The 13,468-nt window shown below is 47.1% G+C and overlaps 3 protein-coding genes and 1 non-coding gene across 4 annotated transcripts; 1 reads left to right on the top strand and 3 right to left on the bottom strand.

The window, feature by feature from the left end:
• Window positions 1–521: 521 nt before the first annotated feature.
• On the top strand, window positions 522–1,793 carry FOBCDRAFT_288101 (uncharacterized protein; the record flags this gene model as incomplete). Its single annotated transcript, XM_031173226.3, has 1 exon — window positions 522–1,793. One exon carries the CDS (start codon window positions 522–524, stop codon window positions 1,746–1,748), a length of 1,227 nt encoding a protein of 408 aa, XP_031050011.2. The 3' UTR covers window positions 1,749–1,793.
• A 75-nt stretch (window positions 1,794–1,868) lies between these two features.
• Window positions 1,869–6,592, bottom strand: FOBCDRAFT_236678 (uncharacterized protein; the record flags this gene model as incomplete). Its single annotated transcript, XM_059610092.1, has 10 exons — window positions 1,869–1,980; window positions 2,044–2,417; window positions 2,505–2,650; window positions 2,783–3,317; window positions 3,371–3,424; window positions 3,456–4,260; window positions 4,308–4,629; window positions 4,933–5,078; window positions 5,527–6,494; window positions 6,548–6,592. The coding sequence occupies 10 exons, from the start codon at window positions 6,590–6,592 to the stop codon at window positions 1,869–1,871; spliced, it is 3,507 nt and encodes a 1,168-aa protein (XP_059466729.1).
• A 271-nt stretch (window positions 6,593–6,863) lies between these two features.
• Window positions 6,864–6,961, bottom strand: FOBCDRAFT_t44. Its single transcript has one exon. It is a non-coding gene; the product is annotated as a tRNA-Ser (tRNA).
• Window positions 6,962–11,931: 4,970 nt separating this feature from the next.
• On the bottom strand, window positions 11,932–13,438 carry FOBCDRAFT_214593 (uncharacterized protein). The gene has a single exon (XM_031173219.3). It carries the CDS (start codon window positions 13,342–13,344, stop codon window positions 12,064–12,066), a length of 1,281 nt encoding a protein of 426 aa, XP_031050004.2. The 5' UTR covers window positions 13,345–13,438; the 3' UTR covers window positions 11,932–12,063.
• Between the last annotated feature and the right edge of the window lie 30 nt (window positions 13,439–13,468).

Here is a 13,468-nt window from a genome sequence, read left to right as displayed (position 1 = left end):
TCTCCATTTTCCAGATCTAGTGTCTTTTCTAGACCCAACTATGACCTTATCACAGCTTATTATCTTACAATCGCAAAGAATCATCTCCATTCTTATCTCCATTTAGAGTGGACCACCGTTACATCGTCAAAACATTGACGTCGGTACCAAGGACCGGGTTTCTCATGCTACCAGCTTGTCGATTCGTTCAGTCGTCAAAAAAACGTTACATCAACTCAACTCTGCGCCTTGAATTGGAATCAGCCCACAATTCTCGCCAGAACAAACAGAGACTAAAAGAATATGGTCCTTGTCTGTGGAGAATGCCGAGGCAGCGTAAAGTGCCATCTATGGAGCCAAGGCAATGGATCAAGGCTGGTATTGGTTCTTCGAGACTGTTCCGGTTTCTTGGAACCCTGTATAGGATGACATATCAGACTCTGATATCGGTGGTTCGTCGATCTTTGATGGTTTAAGTATCTGGGACCTCGCAAATCTCTAAAGAAGCAGAATACCTTTCAGACCTCGCGGTATACGTCAAGATGGGCGATATCATCGATGCCGGAGCTTCTTCCAAGCTCTTCACTCCTCTGGACATTGGAAATGGCAAGATTCACCTAAAGCACCGCATTGTTCATGCACCTCTTACCAGAAACCGAGGAACTCCGGTTAATACCGAGTCTACGCCGGAGAACCCCAACCGACTCTGGGTTCCCAATGATCTGATGGCCGAATACTATTCTCAACGAGCGACCGATGGTGGTCTCATCATTTCTGAGGGTCTCCCTCCTTCACTTGAAGGTAATGGAATGCCAGGCGTTCCAGGCATTTTCTTGCCTCAACAGGTAGAAGGCTGGAAGAAGGTCGTTTCTGCTGTTCATTCCAAAGGAGGTTATTTCTACGCCCAGCTTTGGCACTCCGGCCGCGCCAACATCCCTCAGTTGACTGGAACTCCTATTCTTGCTCCCTCCGCCACACCGTGGGATGACCCTAACGAGACCTTCTCATATCCCCCACCGCACAGCACCACGCCCGTCAAAATCGCAGACTATCCGCCCATCGAGATGACCGTGGATAAGATCAAGAGTACTATCAGTGACTACGTCAATGCCGCAAAGAACGCAATTGAAGCTGGTTTCGACGGTGTTGAAGTCCACGGTGGAAACGGATACCTTGTCGAACAGTTCCTCTCCTCAAACGTCAACAAACGAACGGACCACTACGGCGGTTCTGAGGAGAAGAGATGTAACTTTGCAATTGAACTTATGGAGGAACTAGCCAAGGCGATTGGTCAAGAGAACCTGGCTATTCGTCTCACCCCTTTTGGTCTTTTTAACCAATCTCGTGGTGAGAAGCGCGTTGAAACGTGGAGTCACCTCTGTCGTGAACTGAAATCCCGCTTGCCCAAGCTTTCGTACGTTAGTTTCGTTGAACCGCGGTATGAGCAGATCTTTTCGGAGGAGGAGAAACAGAAGTTCTTGGGATCTTGGGGTTTACCTACCGTCGATCTGTCGCTGTTCCGTTCGATCTTTGGAGATACGCCATTCTTTTCCGCTGGCGGATTCAATGATGTTAACTCCTGGGGTGTTGTCGAGAGTGGAAAATATGATGCCCTTTTGTATGGAAGGTATTTTATCAGTAACCCTGATTTGGCGGAGAGATTGAGAAACGGGTGGCCGTTGCAGGCATATGATAGGAAGACGTTTTATGGGCCTTTTGAGGATAATGCTGTTGGATATACGGATTATCCTTTTTACAAAAAGGAGTAGATGTCGAGTTACATATGTATCATGATCATGATTCCTATAAATACAGGCTTGGATATGTATATGTAGAATACGAATGATATTTGATGACAAAAATGAGATTTAGCCTGATAAGTAATATATCTATCGCCCCGAGACAATAGAACTTCCAACACCAGAGTCTGTTGGTGTCAAGGGCGTCTTGCCATCATCCTGCCACCCAGTATTTTCACTTCCAAGTCCGCTAGTCTTTGAGCTCTGTAGATCCAGAGGTAAAGACGAGTTCCTTTTCCCTCTTGTTTTGTAACGTTTTACAAACCTGGACAGACGTGACCCTGAGGAAACACGCGATGCTACCTCGCTTGTGTCCAAATAGTCAGGCGAAGTCTGCTGTGGTGTTGATGGTGGGGTGATGGAAATCTGTGGTTGAAGGGTGCTTGGGGCTGCTTTGCTTTGGGCTTCTGCGGTTGCTTCTGGTGTCTTTTTGGGTTCTTCGTTGATCGGCAAGTTGAGAATGTCAACCTCGCTTTCATCTTCGACCGTGGCACGTCTATCTGGAGCAGCAGGCGCTTGTTCTCCATAATCTGTTTTTGTGACAAATGAGTGTCGTCCAACTCCATGTTTCTGTCGGAACGCAGATACAGGACTATAAAATGTCGGCGTAAAGGTGCGCCTCTGCCGCATGCTTCTCAGCTGGAGTGTCGTAGTAGCAAGCTCTTTAATCATGGACTTCCTTAAGTTAGCAATGACGCCCAAATGTTTACGAACGAGATAACTAACCCATGTCGTGCTAGGGTCCAACAGAACACGCCCTTCTTCTCGTCTCTTGACAATCAGCCCAAGTTGTTGTAGAGCTTCGAAACTAGCCCATTCTTCTCCTATCGCCACGTATTCTTCCTTCATGGCCCTCTCGTCAGTTTCCTTTACTGGGTAGAACTGAGGTAAGTACCTAGAGTGCAGGAATTGTAAGAAGGCAGGCTGTTCATTGATGAACCACGTTTCACCAAAGTCTGATTCGTCAGCAATGGCACCATTTAGGAGTCCCCGTGGTAACTTACCATTGCCTCGTATATACACGAGCTTCATACTTCGGCCTTTTACTAATGTATGTGCTAGATCTAATCCATGAGGATTTCTCGCAGATTTATCACCAATGAGTGCTCCCATGATCGCTTTTCCTTGATATGACTTCTCAAACATGAAAAGATCACAGTCCCAAATTGGCTCATCGCCTTGCCTGACAATACCCAAGTTAACAGACATGAGGTCAAGCTTGGGAGTCATTGGCCCAGTCTCAAAGTCCGCAGAATCTAATCTTGGCAGAACAACAAAATCAGGTTTCTGGAACTTTGGTCTCGCCAATTCAGCCTGACGGCCCTGACCGTACGGTCGGCCATAGCCGCCATTCGGGTATCGCATAGACGGTTCTTCCGATGCTGGTGAAGGGCCATGTTGTCGAGGGTCAAGGATGAACCCCGAGCTAGCTGTCTCATTTCGTGTCAGCCGTAGTTTCCCTCGCCAACGAGGATCAAACTCCGGAGTGTTGTACCTGACGTCTTCTCTTCTAAGCATATCACGACCTAGCCCAGTTTGCTATCCTTTTGTCAGCATATCTTATGCGCTATCAGGTCTTGCATGTGACTTACTCGTCTTTGAAAGTTCCTCCGGGTCTTCTCTTTGTCCTCTGGCCCATAGAGCGACTCTTCACTGTCGGAGCTTTCACTTTTCTACAAATATCCTTCTTTGATCAGGCTGAGCATCCGCTCTCCCTTTTTCAACCTCGCTCTCGCTCAGTGATGTCCAAGATAAAAGAAGCCGATTGACAAGTATTTCTGGTTCTTGGGGCTTGGGGCTTCGAAATTTCACTCTCTCACGACGACTCGTCCCATTGTGTTCAGAGTCATCCGAATCATCCAAACGTCGATGTCTCTTCCGTTCTTCCATCTTTCCTCCGTTTCTAGTTTCTGTCAAATATGAGTCGTCGGCTGATGCTCCATTCACTGGTGTCTCATTTAGAAATACCAGGTTATATAGAAACGTAGCTGCGTCGCCACGTCGATGGAAGTCAGGTCCAAAAAGCGCGATGCTACCACCGGACAGTGGATCAAACCCCGATCTTCTGCGACGTCTTGAATATCTTTTCTCATCTTCGGATGACAGGTTTTCTTCGTCTTCCTTGTCAATCGCATGAATGGTATAGTGTCCCTCAGGACGTGATGGTTCGTTTACACTTCGCGCAAGTGCTGAATGGGCTTTTTCTTCTTTCTCACTTCCGGAAAAAAGGACGTTGTCCTCAGAATCATTGCTCATACCGTACAGGTCCCTAGCACGCAAATGCCCAGGGACCTCAGATTCGCGGACGGGACTTGGCAGCCGCTTGCTGGTACGAACTGGTGGACTTGGTGCTCTTTGTTGAGGCGGGTCTGGAATTGGCTCTGGTTCGTCATGGTTCTCAAATGAGGCCTGGCCGGCCAGTATAAGGCTCTCAGCTTGGGCCTTGAACCGGTTCTCCACCTTCTCTTGAACTGATAGACGGCTGGAAATGTCAGAAATCTTGTTCGATTTTGCCATATAGATGCTCACCCATTGGTAGACTTGACCAGAACAGCCGCCGAAAGAATCGCAATCTGCAAAGTCAATGTGACCTTATGCTTATCGATATCCGACAGCAACCTCGCAGCCTTGAGCCATTTGACCCTCCGCAATATACCCTCATCGCCCACCATCTTCGAAATTTCTTGCTGCGTCAACTGGATGTTCTCAACAACATGTCGGACGGCATCACAAAACTGCGGTTTTGCATATGATTGTCCCGTTCTGATGATGTCGCGTAAATGCTCAAGAGTTGCAGTCAAGCCAGACATCTCAATGGCAACTGATTGGATTTCTTTCGGTGCATTTTCAACTTTGTTATAAAGTTTGAATAGTGTATTTGAGAGTTGAGCACCAGCTGACGCTATGCCTGCGATGCTGGCTATTATCGACAGAGGGTCCATTCCGAGCGATTGGTGTTCAATCAGCGCACGATTGAGAGGAAAGAAAAAAGGAAAACGGAATCGAGGCTGTGACTATGGGTTCAGGGCCTTTGAGGGCCAAAAGTTACTTCTTGATTGCCTTGCGGCTGCCTCTCGAGGCTGTGCAACTACGGATTCTTTTCTTACATGATGCATGTAAGACAGTCAGCCTAGCCATCGTGGCTATGCCTCACTCAACTTGACCCCGCAGTTCCGGATTGAAACAATAGTTGCTACTGAGAAAGGAGAAAACTGCAACATAGGCTTTCTTGCTTGAAGAGATGGAGAATATTGTGCTCTGTTCCCTAGAATGCTGGCAGTCGACAGTGTAACCTTCACGCTGATAACAGTTATATATCAACGTAGTCACGGATGCTTCAAGTTTAGTATCTATCTAAGACTCCCTGACTTCGTTCGAGGTTTGCGCACGGAAGCACAGGTCACCGTTCTGGTCTACTCAATCTTCGGGATATTTTAGCCAAGAATTGGGCATCACGGAACTCCTCGATGTCCAATTTTCAGGGAAGTTTCGGGCGACAAAGTGAGACAGATCTTAGTTTGTGTAATGTGTCACGTGTATCATGCTCTGACTCTCACAACCAACACCTCAAGGGAGAGCGGTGCGGAGAGCCATCAAGGAGGGGAAATGAGCGGCCAGTATTAGGCATTCCTTCGTTTTCGCTTCTTCTATACTTTTGCGATGTTCTACCTTGCTCGCTTGATCAAACAATACCCATCTCAATGGGTGCATGTATGGTTGCGGAATAATAGCTCAATATCCCTGTTACTTGTCGTTGGATGCCATACCACTCGCCCCATGCTTCTTCCCCCAACTTCTAACCTTTACATCCATATCCCACCGAATAAACACCATAACAATCATCACAACCCAACTCAGCAATGTATTTGCCAAGCCCGTCCAAAATCCGCCACGTATAGCACCCCCCAAAACAGTAGTCATGACAAGTCTAATAATAGTGCTCGTTGCAATGAGTTCTTCTCCTCTCTCCAACCCTGCAATTGCATGGCGAGCACATTCATCCGGTGTGAGGATCTGGTCACCCTCCTCAAGCGCTTTTGTAACATCCGTTTTGACCTTGTTCTCATCGTCAAGTGACTTGGTTGGCATTGTCGCTGGGAAGACAGTGTGGATGCGCACGCGAGGCTCATTGGGATGAGCACCTGCGTATAAGTTCATCTCTTGTGAAAGAGAGTCTGATAGCGATCTGATGGCGGCTTTGGAGGGTGAGTAGGGCGTGAAACCTGCAAAACTGTACAACGAAACAAAAGAGCCCGTGAAGATGATATGACGAGCTGGTAGTATCTTGGCTTCTGTACTCTTCTTCGTGAGACCGTCGATGGCGGGCCTCAACCACGTGTTGAGCGTAGCATGGGCCATGTATGCACTTGAGAAATAATTACTATCCATCATAGTCTGAAGCTGCTCAACCGGTGTATCAACGAACAAAGTCGGGTGCGCACTTCCACTACAACACCAGACGATATCTGGCGGGCTGTCATCGTTCCAAGCTGTCACTTCGGCAATGACACGAGAGCATTCTGAAGCCTTGGTGACGTCGGCAGTGAGTGAGAAGAAGCGCTGAGATGGAGACCGAGCAGATGCTTCGACTTGAATGAGAGCTTCTTTCAAGACGGCTGGGTCACGGGCGACTATAGCTACGCGCGCGCCTTTGGAGGAGAGTTGGCGTGCTGCTGCTAGGCCAAGACCTCTGGAACCGCCTGTAATTAGGACTGTCTGCAAAATGTTAGTGGGCGGGGCAGCTGCACTGAGGGAATGGAACGACATACTCTGCCCTCGACAGGGAATTCGTCCCGAGACAAAAACGAGCCCATTGATTAAGTAGGAGTGGTAATTGAATGCAACTTGGGCTGGGTAATTATCCCAAATAAAAAGGAGTCCTTCAGGCGCGCCGAAGTTGTCAGCATTTAAACAACGATCCACAATTCTGAGTCGCTGATTGGTTCGTCCCTCAGCGCTCCCATCCAGCGATCGGTTCACCAAAACCTCAATCATCCAAGGCCAGCACAGAAGAATTCGTCGATCCTGAGAAGTGAGTAAGAGTAAAAAATGCAAATGATTACAAGGGAAAAGCAAAAAAAGAATCGACAACGGCAGGATTCGAACCTACGCGTGCGAACACAATGCCTATGATGTCTCGAAGAGATAGCAGGGCATCGCCTTAACCACTCGGCCACGTTGTCATGCTGAGGCAAATGATGTTAGGGAATATATACACCATCCCTACCTTCACCTAGAAACATCTGTTGGGGCCAACTATCCACCGTGATCCTGCATCACTATCGCGGACGACGATTGCGGTGCTAACGAGAGACTGAATATTTAGAACAGCGCAAGTCCGGATTTTCTTTTTACTGCCCCTTCAGTTCCCTGTCAGTGGAGTATTACTCGCGACGTCTTTGGTCACTGCTCATACCCTCGATACCACCACGACTCAGGAAGAACGTTTTGCGGACTTGATCAAAATGGTCTAAGATGTGATAAAATAATAATACCAAGAATGGGATTCCTAAGATCCTCAAAGGCTTACTGACTTTCTAGAAAATTCTTCCCAGATTTAGATTACATAACCCTAAGTTGATGAACTGCCCCGGGCCACTCGCCATCATCCAGCCATCCTACGCCAGCACACCACAGATAATATTCATCATCAGTAGCCTCAACATGAAACCTACTATAATTGTCTTTTTTATGCTGACATCTGAGCCTGTGCAGTGAAGTCTTACACTGATCGGTCAACACAACATCCCCAAGAGGCGATCAGCCGGCAATACTGTGAAGTTTGAACTGCACACCTAACGAAGGGACCGACTTGTTTCCGATATAATAACCACGGTAGACCTTTTCAGGAATTCCGCATATTTGACTGCGCACCCGTACCATCTCCATATGCCGCTTTCCTTTTACCCAAGAGCCTCTTACCTCGCCATCTCATCTCTCCGCCCCCAAGTACACAAGCACTATATATCTTGATCACGAACAATTGCTGAGGGCGGCAAGGCCGTTTGCATCAGCTGTGCTGTCCAGCTTTAGGAATGGGGTCCTGGGTACATCGTAAACAAACCAGAGCCCAAGGAGGTTAATCTGTACAAGTATGCTGCCTGACGTGTGTTATTTTGAGTTGATAGACCTGACAGATGATGCTTGCATCGTGCGCCTCACTCGTACTTTTCATATCAAGAGTCAAGGGCGACGTTGTTATAATTTTCCTTAATAATCCTAATTGGTTAAAGCGACATTTTTAGATAACTCTATTTTACCTAGACTTTTCGGATGTCTCACTATGCTTTTCCATCCAATAAACCTACATGGTGACTCAGCTGGCGACCAGTCGAACTTCTTGAGGTATAAATAGATGGTTTCTTGGCCCCGATCCTTCATTGCTGAAGCAAAACACCGAGCCCTCCCTCTTCTCAATTTCGGACCACAAAAGCCAAGCACAACCACCAATCCACGATCCACGATCTACACTCTACACTACGGACTCAACTCCTCTGCGTGCTTTATTACTTCATTCTGATGCAAAGCCACTGAACAACCGCCTACTCAGGACATTCTCGCAAACACACCTATCACCACCAAAGAAACACCGCCCCCTTTCAGCCATATCTAGATTTTACGATTTTCTAGTGTATTTCCCTTTTCTCATGCCTGTAGGTGTTATCTGCTGCATCTCTCGTTTAGTAGCTTTCTAACATATTATTTCAGCAGACTCCTTCTCCTATACCCTGGCACAAGAATCCTCTTCTGCTGCCGGCCGTTTGCTGCACTATCATTGCTATCATACTTTGGTCATGCATCATCTTCCCTAATGCCCGCCCGGTGATTTGTACCAGTGGGTGACCATTGATCACCGCCCCCTTTCAGCCATGTCTGTATATTCCGCTTTTCCAGTGTATTTTGCTTTGGTCAGGCTTTATCTGAGAGGACCTCTAAGGCTTGGTGGGGCACTTCAATACGTGCCTATACCTCCTGCCCCTGAGAGCTACAGCTATGCCGCCAGTGTCTGGTATTACTTGCCACACAGGCAATGTTTTAATCAGTTCCTGGGTATACCGGGTCTTCTGTTCTGTGCGATGGGAGAGATGTGGATGAACAAGACAAGGTTCGAGACGGTATTCGAGGGGTTCGAATGCTAGAACTGGCGGGAACAACTGCTATTTGTCCTCACAACCTCATATCTGACAAGTGGCCTCTTGACAGCTTGGGATGCTGTTCATTTGAAAGAGTATTAAGGATTTGATTCAATAACTGCAGCTGATTGATGCCTATAACAGAGTGGATGCCTAAAAAGAGGCTTTTAGCCGCGAGACTCCGCAGCGAATAGTTACGCATAGGCTTCGATGATGGCTATGGGGTCTAGAGATGCAAATCCTGAAAAGTACAGATGTTTCTTATAAACGAGAAGAGATGGTCAGTATCATAAGTCTTCAATATGTGCGACAGGGGGGGACTGGGCAAGGAGCTGGATTCGAGCGAAATGAAGCCTTTTCTTTTCTTGGAAGCTACATTATTTTAAGCCTTGAATCCTGTAGGAGCAATAAATGGAAGATCAGGTCAAGGTACACGATTATTTTTTCATGTTCCTTACCCAAAACGAGCAGGTTACTATGAGTTGGCGAGTATTCCCTCGGTGTAGCTAATACATGAAGTACTCTACATAGTTAAACATGTGCTCTCGGGAATTCCCTGACGGGTATCCTACTAAGCCTGTATCTAGAGAACACCATTTTCTACTTTCTCGTTTCTTGATCCGTTATAGTCATATCACATGTTTCCAAACCAGTGTTATACAACGCCAGCCAACTACCTCCAACAACCACCGCGTCACTCAAAATAATGGTATATAGGGTTCTTCTTGGCTATCTTTCGAGGGTCATTCTTCAAATTCACGCGCAAAATACCATCGGCATTCCGTTCCAGCTTCTCCGGTAGCGCTCAGAAGGTATTCATCTGCCGAGATCTTGCGTTGACAACAGGGCTTAGACTTAAAGCGAATTTCCGAATACCCTTGTTCCGAAATTATACATTGTTGAATAATACAACAGTAAAACCAAGAAGAACTTTGTTTTGTGGCCATGGCTGATATTTTGAAGGCCTCTGATGTGGACTGTAGGTGCGGTTGTACACCCGACATAACATCGTGGTGAAAACATCGTCCTCTGGGATTATGTCGTTAACCAAAGACACCTAGAGGATCTTTTGCACCAGGAATCTCGGGTCTTAACCATTTCAAATCCTGGACTAGTGACTAGTTTCGACAGATCAGCATCTCTTGAAGCTATCACGGTAGCTCCCATTTGAGAAAAACAGCAACCCGAGTTTGAAAGGTAAGAAGACATCTGGGGGTGGCCAAGGTACATTCGTATCCAGAAAAAGAACGTATATGCTGCTGGGCTCCACCCCCCCAGAAAAGATACTGGCTGTAAGATAATCAGAAGGTGTATGTCATTCCAGAATAGTTGCAGACCAAGTTGAATATGATCCACACAGTATGGGCCTTCGGTCCGCTCAGAGGGGGATACAGGCCATAAGATGGCGAATGGCGAATGGCGAATGGGTATGCTGGGATGGTAAGAGAAGAGCAGACGTTACAGGCAGCAAGGGAGACCATGTCTCATACAGTGAGAGATTCCGACTCTGAGAGTTTGGTGGCCTCGAGGCGGTGTTGTCGGGTTAACACTCGAATAGGTCATAGTGTTTCGCAGGGAGCCTAGCCCCAAGCTGATGAGTGGCTAATCCTGATGTTGGTTTGCCAGTTGCAGCAGATTTTGGACCACAGAAGTAGTCAGATTATTGGGAATTATAGCCCATGGAGACCCTTTCGTATGATGACAGGGTCATGGCTTCGTGGTACTATCTGGACGTCCAGTTGCAGAATGAAGTCCATCATAATCGGAGATCCAAGCGGTCCTTTGCATGAAAAGATATAGCCATGCAGCGATGCGTTCAGAGAAGGCGGGCAGACTTGCAATTGGATCCTTTCTGAACGAGTGTAACAATATGTAGTGAACATACGGGATTGATACAAAATGGTTCGCGACGAGGGTGAGTAGTCATATACGGCTTGGCGCGAGGAGAAGCTCAATACTCAGCCCTTCTAACATCCCCCGGTACCTGAAATACTTGTATATCGTCACTTTGATAGGCTTTGCGAATAGCCTCGATGGCGTTGCTGTACTACCTGTGAGAGTCCGAGTTGGGAGCGTCAGGAAGCTTGACGCCTACTGAGAAGATAAAATGAGGGTAGTTAAGGGCGCCGAGAACTCTGGTCAAAGCTTTCGAGAAGGCGAGAATCCGAGATTCTACATGAGAGCACTGACCTGGAGACCGATTGGAAGCATTCCGGAAATCGGACGTAGGACAGCTCCCCAAGTTGAACTCAAAAACGAGAAGTTCGTAATAGCGTAGCCTCCATGGCCCGCTATTTCAACTGTCGTACTGGCCCAGGGATGTTGTGTACGGCAAGCCCGGGCTTTCTCTGGCTACTGGCATATGACCTGTGCATGATGGCCGCTGCACAGCTGGAATCCGGACTATTAAGAGGTCTCAGGTAACGATAGACTGACTTGAGACAGACGTACCTATGACGAAAGATGGACCTCCCGCCAGCTCCAATAAGACTGGTTTGAATAATGTACCGGGCTCGCGGTCGGGTGATATGCATAGTGCAGGTGCTGTCAAAAGGTTCCGCAAACTTTCCTAACCCAAAGAAAGCATCCTCCAACCCGATTTTTGGGGAATGGTTGAAACTATTGAAGCCGGAATAAAATCCGGGCAATGACAAAGTGGCAGGCTCAGAGAGACAGACATGGTCTTCTCTCCACCAACTACCCACACAACAGCCCAAGATATAAAAAGTACGGCGAAATTTTTATGCCTTACAATTCCTTGAACGCATTCCTAGGGCTTTAAGTCTCATGATTTCTCATCCTTTGCTCTTTGAGTTTAAAAAAGAAAAAGACCAGAGCGCAAGAACATAGAGCAATCTAGTGTATATGGCATTTTATAAGTAAGATATAAACAACAAAGAAATAATTTATTCTTCCTTAGCGGCCATTGGTAGTACCTTGAGATAATGTGTACGAAGCTATTCCTACTTACCTTACCTAGTAGGTAGATTAGTACTTATCTAGGCCAAAGAACACAGGTGTACAAATACACTCGATGTAGCAGTTTATTGGCATCAGATACCTACTTAGCTATAAAACTATAAAATACATTTTCACATATATCCAACTTCATAGTCTTACAAACATTTACCCATCATTCAGAGTCTCCATGCTCAGAGTTCAGCTCGATTTGTGCGATCCTCGGATCGACCATCTCTCTCGTTGTAAAAGTGCTTCTTTGCAATCAGCCCCTTCATGCGTCCCAGGCGACTCATAAGACTGGCATCGTAAGGAGGTCCCTGCATCATGGCCATAACAAAGGGTCCCTGAGCACCCCAAGTACAGCTATGCAAGTGATCTGAGATCTGCTCAACCAACCCCTCGAGATCACCGAGCTGTTCGTTCGGGAACAAACCAACTGGTTTCATCTCGTCAAGAGCGTCGAAGGCGGATGTAGCATCGCCGTAGCGCTTCCAGTGGATTTCAGCGAGCTTGATGAAAAAGGTGGTTGATACGCCGAGAACGTAAGAGGAGAGGCCGAGTTCCTTGACACGTGGGAGGATGTTGAATGCGAGGATAGATGATCTGGCAAATGCGGTGTCGAAGAGATCGAGCCCGTAGATGAGATACTGAGGGTACAGATGTCCGTGGATATCCATAACAGGCTTCTCCCCTTCTGCCTTCTCTGCTTTCTCGGCCTTCAACTTTTCAGCTTCCTCCTTCGCAATTTGCTCTTTGGATTTTCGACCCCTCTTTACCGCTGTGTCTTTCTCGACAATACCCAGCTTCTCAGGCAAGGAGAATACCTCTTCCTCCATGACATTCCAAAGCTCAATGTCAGTCTCACAAGCCTTCATAAGATCCTGCACTCTCTTCTTCTCTTTCTCCCTAATCTGCTCATACTTTGCCCACTCGCGCATCTGCTTCTTCTCCGCCTGATCAAGCTCAGCCAAGCTGTAAAGATTAGGGCGCTTCGGTGCCAGTTCGAATTTACCCAGAGCGTTCTCGGCAGCTCTTCGAAGAGATGCTGGGTAACGCTTGAGGAAGTCATCGCTGAAATTCGAGTTGTGGGCCTTTTCTACAAGTGTGTTTCCTCCACGTGCCGCATGTGGTCGCTGTTGGTTTGGTGGTGAACTTGTAGGTTGAGTTTGGCCAGACTGAGAAGGCTTTTTGTTTTTGGCTAAGCGGCCTTGAGCAATATCGTCGAAAATTCCTTTGAAAATTTCTGTTTCCGTCGGCGTCAAAGTTCCTTGTCGTTCAATCTCAGTTTCGTTTGCACTTGTTGTCTCCTCGTCGTCAAACTCGAAAGGAATCTCAGAATTATCGGCTTTTCTAAGTCGTCTTGTCGAAGTCGCCACTCCAGCTCTTTGAGTGAAAATAATGCTCGCAGGACGTCTACAAGCGAGTTGTAGTGTCCTTGTTTGATATAAGAACGGTAAGATATTTCGAGACATTTTTTATGTTGCGTTCAAGGACTAGCTAAAACCTTTAATTTTCACATGAGATTTTCAGAGGCTAAAAATTGATACTGGTTGAGAGTAGTGGTCGGCTGAATCTCGGATGCAGAACGCGTAGGCG

This window comes from Fusarium oxysporum, chromosome II (assembly GCF_013085055.1).
Source record: "Fusarium oxysporum Fo47 chromosome II, complete sequence".
Lineage (NCBI taxonomy): Eukaryota > Fungi > Ascomycota > Sordariomycetes > Hypocreales > Nectriaceae > Fusarium > Fusarium oxysporum.
This window is presented reverse-complemented; position numbering and strand designations above follow the sequence as displayed.

What these genes read in the sequence shown, in the direction of transcription:
- FOBCDRAFT_214593 (XM_031173219.3), bottom strand. Translation starts at nt 13,344, where the DNA reads ATGTCTCGAAATATCTTACCGTTCTTATATCAAACAAGGACACTACAA.